At 42.4% G+C, this 10923-nt stretch overlaps 1 protein-coding gene across 1 annotated transcript; it reads left to right on the top strand.

Moving 5' to 3' along the window:
- The first annotated feature begins 4748 nt into the window (after nucleotides 1-4748).
- On the top strand, nucleotides 4749-10923 carry BDB00DRAFT_538859 (uncharacterized protein). Its single transcript, XM_053117785.1, has 15 exons — nucleotides 4749-5187; nucleotides 5303-5379; nucleotides 5539-5610; nucleotides 5684-5998; nucleotides 6072-6481; nucleotides 6552-7333; nucleotides 7402-7625; nucleotides 7690-7902; nucleotides 8004-8385; nucleotides 8469-8672; nucleotides 8749-8832; nucleotides 8940-9000; nucleotides 9080-9237; nucleotides 9340-10291; nucleotides 10378-10923. The coding sequence occupies exons 1-15, from the start codon at nucleotides 4851-4853 to the stop codon at nucleotides 10745-10747; spliced, it is 4641 nt and encodes a 1546-aa protein (XP_052976865.1). The 5' UTR covers nucleotides 4749-4850; the 3' UTR covers nucleotides 10748-10923.

Genomic DNA, 10923 nt, shown 5'->3' with positions numbered 1-10923 from the left:
ATCCATCTGTCTGCTATGACTGGTTCGCTGCATTCCCACATAATGTAGCGTAATAGAGGGCACAGCTCATAAGCTGTATAGATGTTGGTTGGAGATACGTTGTTGAATCGTGAGTAAGGCGATAATATCAAGTACTTGATGTGGGAGCAACGCTGCAATAAGGGACGGATCCGGTATTTAAAACTGAGAACACCGTCCAGTCTTAAGAAGATAATGTTGTGTATCGGTGGCCTTTTGTGTCTGCTTCTGCCATCAACTTGTTCAAGAGTAGCGTCTGATAAGTTAGTGCGGCCATCAAACATCACTGAAAGATGCGTTAATGACGGCAAGAAGTCCAGTAGCATTGGCAGCGAGATATCGCAAGTGTGAAATGAAATCGTCAGAGCAGTTAGCGTATGCGAGAAATATCTGATGAATCCTGGCAGTAACGTGCTACTGTCGAAAATAGGTTGTAATTGTTTGCTATGCACATGGTTGCTGATGTCTTATTTTTTTTATTGAAAACAAAGAAAAAGCTTTAGTATATCTTTTGCGCATAAGCAGTAGTAAGTACTACCGAATACGCGATCCTCTTAACGCAAAAAAAAAGAGTATCGTTTTACTTCACCAAGGAAGCGAATGCTGTATCTTCGCCAAGCAAGTCGTTCCAGTACTTTATACGTGGCTTGAGATTTGATGTATACTGATTCGACTTGTTGTCCCAAACATTGAAGCATCGCGTCGCTCCTTTTGTTCCATGCATCAGGCGAGATTCCCACCAGTGTCCACAGGGCTGTCTGGTAAGTGGGGATCGCGTATAACCAGCGGCGACATACTTTCACACATTCGACACAGCCCGCTGTCCGATAAACGAGAAGATGTACTGAATCATTCGGGAGGCAAAATCGAGATCAAATCAGTCGTATTACGTGTATGTGAAAGGGGACGCGCGAAAAGAAATTTGGCACGAGGCTTTTAATCGAACAAAGCCTGTATAACATAATCCGGACTCGTGAAATAATATGTCCGACAAAGGAAAAGCAAGTCGAACCAGGTAGCTCACCTGAATTTTATTTGGAAAAGGGGGACCCTGAAGATTGATCTATTGTAACCACCATAACTTCATTAAATCTATGCTATCATAGCGATACGCAGATACACATTAGAACAGGCTCTTTCTAAAACCATCGACTTCTCGATACGAAGGAAAAGGCTTCAATCAATACTCGGGTTTATTGTTTGCGAGCCGCAAAAGTCATATATTAGTAACCAATCGCTTGGCCTGGAAAACACAGCATCCCTGTGTGTGTGGGTGCGTGCATGTTTTGGTAGAGCAAATATATCATATCTTCAACAGGTCCCCCTGATATCTTTGGTGAGCGATCATCACTTTCAAATAGGTAACGCATACCTTGAAAATATGTAACGAAGTAAAGTTAAATAAGAAAAGGAAGAGAGAAGTGAAGGTGTAAGGGGAGGGAAAGAGCTGTTACAAGAATCACGCTTTAAAAGCAGGCACATCGGAAAGATCAGTGCAAGCTTTTCGATCCAGGTGAAACCCAAAATGATAAGAAAATTGTGTTGTGATAAGCTACGTGCAGGAAGAGTGAGAGAGACGAACAGCTGAAAAAAAAAACATTCCAATTTTTTACAGATCTGACAATTATACAGGTCTGCTGGCGTATGCTCTGGCGTTGCCTCTTATAAAATAACCGACCATATCCTCGATAACAATTTTTTTCTTGACAATTGCTTTGGCAATTTAGGCGAACACAGAAAGTGAAAAAGAGTGCCAAAGCATTGTGATCGTGTTACTTTCGGCTACGATACAGAGCCACTGTCACTGTTCCCCGCTTTGTTTAGCACGGAGCTGTGAATGGATGGAGGGGGGAGTAATTAGCTTTTTGTTCGCGAAAAAAGAAAAAGGAACTTGTCGTGCACATAAAAAAAAGGCGAGGCAAAAGCGGTAAAACGTTTATGCGGAAAGTGCGAAAAAGAAAAATATATTTTTATTTTGTTTATCATTTTCTTATTTGTGTGTAATAAATAATAAAAAAAAAGTTCGTTTCAATTATCCCAACATATACCGTTGGCATCACATGCACCCGAAGGTTCACGATCGGCTGCCGGAGTATATGACCACATTCCCACTGGTATATATTGCAAATTTTCTTTCAGGGCGGACCACTGAATCTGCCGATCATCAAAAGAATTATGACAATAGCCAGCACAAGCAATGACCTGATCATGGCACCACACAGTGCATCTGTACTACAGACCAAAGCCGTACCAAAACGAACTGAAGAGAAGAGAAAAAAGAAAGGCGAAATTGCTCGCTTTATATAGACATTTTTCTCGTTCGGGACTTCAAATCCCCGTGAATTCTCATTGGCCCAGATAACGGGTTGCGTATCAACTTGTGGGCTGCCTACTATGGCATAACAAAAGATACAGCACCAAAGGAAATGAAAGGAGGAGTGGTACCTGATGGTCAAGTAGACAAGCGTGCTTCGGCGGTAGTGGTACGTGTCTCTCACCATGGGCTGCTGTACCTCCGATGCTGTCGCCGCTTGGTTGTGAGAAGTCCGTGCACGGCACCGTGTCAAGCGAAAACAAAGACACGAATGTGAATGAGCATGTAGATTCACGGAAGAAATGCTTTTCTGTGAGCAATCAAATGGCAATACAGGAGTGATTGACAAGGTAAACAACTTAACAGATTCTACGGCATCAGTTGTTCCTGATCCAGCATTAGTAAACATTAAGAACACGATCCTCCCAGCAGCCAGTTTCTATTCTTCACCCAACAAGGTAAACAGCATGAGTATAGAGCGTAGTCCACAGACTATTCCATTTGATTAGTATCTTTTGATTGCATGTGCTGTGTGCGGGAATAGATACAACACACACTTGACTCCAACGCTGCAGTGTATCAAAGATCGTTATCTTTTATTGTGAAGCGTGCTTGTCTACTGTTGCTTTATAATTTTCGCCATCCGCCAACAGTTCTCTGAACTACGCCGTGTAACCTCCCTCCATCCATTCCGAATTCATACTCTATCCAAGTGTGCTGCCGCAGATAAGCTGACCGCTCATGGTAAGTATACGCTGCCGCTAGTGAAACTGACTCACCCTTCATTGATTTTCATTGCTGCTGATAAAGTTAATCGGTTCGTTTGTTTTTGTGCGGGTTCTACGTTTTTTTTAGCAGCTTTCAAGATCCATTGGGACGATCAGAAGAATAACACCATAAACGATGACTTCCTACTGTACATCTTTTGACCCTTTTGCGCGTAACTCGTTGCTCCATTGATCACCTTGTTCACCCGCCATTCCTTTGTGCACTTTGAGTACCAAGTAAATTGGCCAAATCGTTGCGTAACAATGCGCTTTCACTCTACGGAGTTTTCGTTTCAAGGGAAAGCTGTTGGAACGTTCGAGGTTTGACACACGCATCACTTGTCACTATCCAAAGAAGAAAGATCTGTGTTGCGCTCTTCCTGAGCTCCTCGTTCCTAGACTACCTTTGCTTCCTGCTGACTCACGTCAATACTGTAGCTGAAAAAATTAACTTAACCTCAAAGTATAAATGTATTTATAAGGCAGCGCTGCAATGTTTGCATCGCGTAGCCAGAGAACTACAACCATCATGTCGACTAGTCGACGAAACCACTAGATTCCTAAGTGTATATAACGGGATTACTGAATTATTTTGTTCGTTCTTTTACCAGGTGGGGTGCAGATGATTGAAAACGGGCAAAGTATAAACTATTTGCTTGCTATACAAGTATTGATGCTGGTGAGCTTTGAGTCATGTGCTTTCGCCTAAGATCAACGCTGATTTTGCTGTCTTTAACGATCTTTGTCAGTTTTTGATGCGCTTCAATAAAACGAGCTATCAACGTCGAAGCTACTTGTTAATACCACCATATTCTATTTTTTCGATTTGCAACGACCAGAAGTACTAATAATGGAGAATGAATGTTGAAAAAAAAAGCCGCTGAAGTAACAAGTGGAAGCCCTGGAAACAGGCTGCTATTCATGAAGGTCCTCTATCATGCAGCCAAAGACTATTACTGCAGCCAGCTTTTTGGCATCAATCAGCAATCATATATTCCTAAATGCTATAGCGCACATTTTCCTCCAATCTGTTTCATACAAGACGAATCATGAAGCATACATGATAGGACGATATCCATATTCTTTGTAAACAATAATGCATGGCATCTTGCCCAGCCGAGATTTTGAAGTTAATTGCGCATTTTCAAAACACTGCAGCCGACCTTTTACTGGTAGCATTGAAAAGCTTAAAAAACGCATGCGTTCAATTTGTGTACATACTGTACACAGTAGAAGTTTTCTACAAAAGTTGGGGACATTGTACTGATGGAAATCAATAAGCTCAGCCAAGATGAGCCAGAGGGGTCTGGTGAAGGCAAAGATTGAGTAATGTTTGTTTGCATAAATATCTTTGGCTACGTGGAAATGGAGGATCACGAAGCTTGAGACCTAATGCAAGAATTGATTCGATAATTATCGTGTTTACAAGATTATTTTACACGCTTCTACAGTCCCCGTTGAATGCAAGCCTAACAAATGTAGCTACAACCCTCAGATGTGAGCACCCAGTACTCGATACATTTTAAATCCTGATGTTTGAGAATTCCATACTTTTTACAACATATTCGATGCTAGCATAGATGTATAATCGGTTGATTTGAAAAAGGCAATGTCTGCGCATGGATCGAGGTGTGACCAAGTTCAAGTTCCTACTTTGTTGCTGCCTTTAAACTTGAATATGATACATACAACCGAAAAAGCAGTAAAACCTCCCTCTTTCTTTTTGCTTGCCCCGAATGAATCGTTTCTAAATGCTTTCAGCAAACCATTCCTCTCCCTTTCCAACACTAATTACAGCACATGATGCTATAACCGATTCACCCATATACAGGGCCAATGTGGTTCATTGGGATGAACAACTCGATTTATTCGACAAATGGCTGGCGACACTCTCCTCGCAGTTCAAACAGTACCTGGATAAACTAAACAGTAATCACTTACGACTCCACGTACACACAAACGCGACGATTCAGCTTACGTTAGCATGCTTATACCCTTCGTTTTTACTTTTTTCAGAATTCAATTTAGATACTGCCGCCATCTGTGAAAAGGTCAAACCACCCGCTAATATGGATGACAGCTTGATAGGTATAAGAAATGCTTATAGCTACTACTTATAGTCAAAAACTATCAATGTATATATGTATTTGAAAAGTTTAGAGGCTCAATTGATATGTGCTAAATACAATCATCTACGGAATAGCATCCTCGTTGACCAATCCGGCATTTAATCGGTTTTCTGTGGCGTTACAATCAACAATTGCTTGCCAAACTAAAATGGTAATGAGCCGCCCGTTTTTGACGGAGCGAACCTTTGTCCGACGATAAACTAATTAAATGACCAAAAAACACGGGGTTGATGCCCGGCCGAACACACCGCGCTGAGGTTTTGGCGGGCAGAATTCCATGGTAATTAATAACCTCTATGTACTCAAATAGGTGCTCGACATCCAAACGACTTACATCGAACCCTTACACCAACTTTCCAAAACGTACTTGAAAGATTTTAAGGTAAGATGTGAGGATAGTTACCCGAGGGTCCGCACTTTCTCTCGTACTAAAATGGAAAGCACTGTTTATGCAGGAGTTTCGGAAACAACATGATAAGGCTTTGGATCGATATGAAAGTCAATTACAAAAATATGCGGCACTCGGTAAAACTAAGGACCCAGTTATGCTACGCGATGAAGCTGAACGGCTTCATGACGCTCGTAAAGAATATATTCAGTTATCGGGTCAACATACGGTCCGCGTGGTCAATTTCCGCGGCTTGTTGGCAAATCTTTTAGTTGAGCGAGTTTCATCAACATCCAAACCGCAAAACAGTTTTGAAGATCTAGCACAAATTTGGAATCACATACATACTAGTATCACTGGCTGGCGACAATGGTTGATTGATGTAAGACATTTTTTCTCTCTTTTTTATTGTGGCACACATGGCAAAGTCATAGTAACAACGCATAAATCAATAGGATCAGCAAACTTGTATATATGAGCTTCGAAAAATGCAATTAGTCCGAGAAAGACTAGAAGCCGAATACCTGAAGCTCACTGAACCTCGCAAGGAACTAAGCTATTACACGCCATCGTCATCGCCATTAGCTATCAATGGTCATCTTGCCAACAGTAACAACAGCAGCAACAAGGCAACTAAATCAACGCCAGCATGCAAGTGGGGCTACCTGTTTTTGCGTGTCTCGCGACACACTTGGGCACGTCGATGGTGTTTTGTCTATAATGAGTATTTCGGATGGTGTACCGTGAGCTTCAAACCGGGACGAGCCATGGTAACAGTCGAGGAAAAGATCTCCATGGCATCATGCGAATTGAAACTTGTCAACGAGGGGGAGCGACGTTTTTGTTTCCAGCTAAAACATTCGCAGTACGTTCATGATTTTTTGGAGTGGATAGATGACAAAAGACTAATCCGGTACAATGCCCTTATCTTATAGAGGCACATACCTTTTGCAAGCGGAAACGGCGGAGGATTTGCGCAACTGGGTATCCTGTTTGAACTGGATCCGACGGCCTGAAGGCGATGAACCATCCGACAGGTACCGTGACGATTCTTCGATCGTCGATTCCATTCAGCAATCATCAGTTTCCAGTGACTGCTCTACCTCACCGTCCACGAGCTCGCTAACTGCAAGGTCACCAAGTAGTAGGACGAGATCTTATAAAGCCAAGTCGACCACAACAGTTACAACACCCAAAGATATTCCTGTCACGCTTAGCACATCAACAACGCCCATGTACAACACCTTACCAGACAATACAAAGTTGCACAGTATTAGCGGCTTAATCTTCTCTACCTCTCGTACTTCATTACCGTCAACTCAACCTGAAGCAACGTCCGCTTCTCCATCAGCAGTCGCCTATGTTTCGAACTCTCTGTCCAACCATGGCACATCACTCATGACATGTATGTCGCTCAGTCCTGTGCTTGTGTGGGAAGCGGCTCGATCAAGGAGTATTCAGAGTGTTCAGGTACCTGATTCACTTTGGGGTGTGCCTTGGCCGGTTTTGGGCACGATGCTTATTGCCGATAAACGAACGGCATCAGTCCGCTCAGGAACAATGACGCCAACCGACAAGACGGGCGTACTATGGCCTTTAGCACAAGACAGCACCTCTAGCCTTCATGTGGATATGGTCAACTACGGGTTGCAAGAAGACAATGAAATGTTGCGCAAGATGTTTGGTGGTGTTAGGCCGGAAGAAGTGGTTCTGGATGGTAAAGAAACCTCTATTGTGAATCGAAGAAATAATTTTGCTCCTTGATATTAACATCTTTGTTCTAAGTATTTGTTGGCGTACTTCGACGAAGACAAGATCCTTTACAGCCTCCAGAAGAGAAACAAGACACTGTATCTGTCGATTCATTTGACAGGGAGTTGATTGCGCAACTCACTACTTTGAACTCTGCACCACCTTCTGAATTTGGTTATGGATATGGTGGAAAGGCATTCGTCACGCAAAGCACGTTATGGTTTTACAGTTTCACCATGATAGCATGTGTCAACTCGGTATGTTGTGTCTTTTCATGATATCTGATTAAAGAAAACTTATTGACGGGGTATAATCTTGTAGGTGGCTATTAAGTTGACATCAATCGAAAATGTGCGGGTTATGCGGGATCCCTCTGTCAAAATGGACAAGAACCAAGTATTAGTGATCGATCTAGTATCGGACCCAAGCAACAAATCGATACACAGCCCTCTCATTTTCAGTATCCCCAACGAAGAAATTAACACATTGGCCGAAAAATTGCGCTTTGCTATCAACAATGCAAAGAGTGACGAGGTATGCATAAATCACACCCTTTCTCTACCGTTTCATCCGTTTAGAATTGAGCAGTACCTGAAGGGTGTCTAACCGGAAATTATGCTTTTTCAAATGAATAGCCTATGCAACTTCGTAACATTCATGCCAAGATTGTACACATGTCGCAAAGTCAACGTAATCGATCTTCTTCACTGCTTTCTGTTAATCAGCTTAACTCTGTATCAGAAACCAAAAAGAAACGAAAGCGACTGTCTTTCAGAGCACTTGGATCCACACGCCCCGTGATTGCATCGAAAAAACCAAACGAGCCACCTATTGTTGGCGAAGAAAACAAATTAACAGTTGCGCCAAACGAACGTGGGGGCGATTCGCTCAATAGTTATAGCTCTGGCGGTACTTTACTTCCTGTAGAAACAACAGCGAACAGTAATACGGTCAAAGCGAAACCAGCAGCTCCATCTCCACCTCCTCCGCCCCCTCCACCATCTCCACCAGCGGATCGTAAGTGCTCTATATAGTAAAAAGTTGCATCATCCTGCGCCTTTGTAGTTGACAACATTTCGATTATTCAAATTGTTATTCAGCCGACGAGGTTCCTTCGCATATCAAGGCACCAGGTGGACCGATGGCATGTGAATGTGATGATCATTTGGACAGATTGGAGACAGAAATCGAGTTCCCTATATCTGCCAAACGATTGTATAATATCATGTTTTCGGATGAAGCAAATGCCTCTCCATCCGATGGCGGTGTTTGGTTAGGAAAAGCAACTGGAACGGAAGGCCATGGTAAAGTTTGACCTTGGGCTCATGTATTTATTGACTTGTTAAAACAAGGTGCTGATTGATAACTTGCTGCCACTAGATCTACGAGTGAGTTGCTGGTATAATGCCGACGGTCAGACTAAGCGAACTCTCAAGTACATCATGCCCGTATCTAATCCAATTGGTAAGAAGAAAGAAAAATATTATTTAGCGATTTTAAAATGTCATATTTTCTTTCGTGATGTAAACGATTCTCCCTCTCTCAAACTTACATGTGCAATTACTTTATAGTCCGTATGAACGAAGCAGAAGTAGTAGAGACACAAGTTTTGCACAGAAAAGATGATTATCGGTAATGGTTCCAACAATGGATAATTCATACCGCTTAAATTTGAAATATACCATCAAGCTAACTAATCGAATTTTTACAGCTGTTATGTTGTCCAAATCTCCACCCGAACAGCTGCTTTACCATATGCTGATGCATTTATCCCAACAGTACGATATTGTATCACATGGATTGACAAGTCGAGATGCAAACTATCCATTCATTTGGGTGTTGCATGGGTGCAGAGAGTGCTTGTAAGAGGTAAATGATGCCAGTATGAAAAGCCTTCATATCCAAATGCAGTTGTCGGGAACATTCATTTACTAAAATAATAATTTGATCTTCTTTTATAATACTATTTAGCCATTGTCACTCGAGCTGCAATGAAGGGCATGGCAGATAGTATCAAGGTGTTCATACCCGTTTTGGAGGATGCTGCCGATGCCGAGGCTGAGCGTGTAGAGGCCGAACGAAAAGAACAGCAAGAACGATATCAGCAAGAGCTACAAACGTATGCCAAATCCACTGGCAGACAAGAAGATCGTCTCGTGGTCCCTGCTGCTAGTGAGACGACATACCCTGCTGAGGTTATGGAGCCACTAGACAATGCGCTAGCAGACAGTAGTAGCAGTAGCAGTGATGACCAACAGCGTCGTCAAGACCAACCTCACCAAAAATTGCAATCACAACACACTGCTTCAACATCTCCTCGCGCTATACCCTCCATACTCCAACATCCTGTAAAGTCAAATACTACACAACAACTACAATTTGATGATGCAAAAGCTCCTACGGGTCTCAACAACAACAACAACAACAACAAGATGCTTAATGCTCAACAGAAGACATCGACGACAGTCGAACGAAACAATACGTACTTGAAACCGCCTCCAATGCATACCCGCCGATCAAGCAACCGCAGCCACAGGAGTAACAATAGCACAGGCGGAAAGCGATCCAGAAGGGCATCAGCAGACCGACAAGTACAACAATCAAAACGTCGTATCCTTCCTATTCGCGTTTTCTTGTTGGTTATTGCACTTATCTGGGTAGTTTTTGGACTATGGAAAACAGTAATTTGGGCCAAAGGTTTCTCGGCTTTTTCTTCCACTGCTGCTATCCCTCGTCCAACTGATTCGACTACCATAGCTCTTGCTAAAAATGATACGACAGCGGCGGCTTACAGTGCTGCTGCTCCAGTTTCACCAGACACAACTACCATTGTAGTGGATCGTAAGGCAGTCTATCTTCGTGATCTTGAGGAACAGGGTATTCTCTATTCCAACCTTCAGCCTCCTTATGCCGACTCAGAAAGGTATTGTGCGACGCTTCATCGGTTGTAGGTATTGCGATGCTAGTGCTAACAGAACATGGTTATTACTTTATTTTCTAATATCAAAGCTTCCGATTGTTTTTGGAAACGACAACTGCTGGACAGGAGAATGGTCTACAAGGCTATCGATGGAGCATGGATCGCTATCGCCAAATTGCGTTTGATCTTGATACGAGCCGTGACCGGTTAGCTATGTTGCGACACGACTTGCTGATGATATTCAAGCTGCTAAACAAGGTCGATATGGATCTACGTGAAAGCCAGTACATGAACTGGCTACTTGACGGTCGTACCTGGTGTCACATGAAGTTGAAACAACAGCACAAACATCAGCATGATAACCTTCAAGGAGTGTCTTTGCCGTGTCAAGAAATCATCTATCAATTAGATACCTATTTTTTCTTTAGAAATCGTCATGTCGATTCTGAGCGGTTTTAGCTCTCCTTTTGTTCGTTCCTATTTATTATTACGTACTAATTATTATTTTCTTATTTCTTTTTGTAATTGTACCAACAAGAGTAGTATATTCGATTATCTTTCCTCCACACTAATAACCTCCTCCAATCATACTTTGTAGTATTATTTCTATCTTGATTTTTCTCCCTCTCGTGTAT

Source organism: Zychaea mexicana, assembly GCF_025766255.1.
Source record: "Zychaea mexicana strain RSA 1403 chromosome Unknown BDB00scaffold_69, whole genome shotgun sequence".
Lineage (NCBI taxonomy): Eukaryota > Fungi > Mucoromycota > Mucoromycetes > Mucorales > Lichtheimiaceae > Zychaea > Zychaea mexicana.
The sequence above is the reverse complement of the archived record's forward strand: the minus strand, read 5'-3'. Positions and strand labels throughout refer to the sequence as shown.

Excerpts from the sequence above, each read along its gene's own strand:
- BDB00DRAFT_538859 (XM_053117785.1), top strand. The coding sequence starts at position 4,851 with ATGCTTTCAGCAAACCATTCCTCTCCCTTTCCAACACTAATTACAGCA. Across the intron at positions 8,833-8,939 it reads GCCCGTATCTAATCCAATTG|TCCGTATGAACGAAGCAGAA; the intron begins GTAAGAAGAAAG and ends ATTACTTTATAG. Across the intron at positions 10,292-10,377 it reads CCTTATGCCGACTCAGAAAG|CTTCCGATTGTTTTTGGAAA; the intron begins GTATTGTGCGAC and ends CTAATATCAAAG.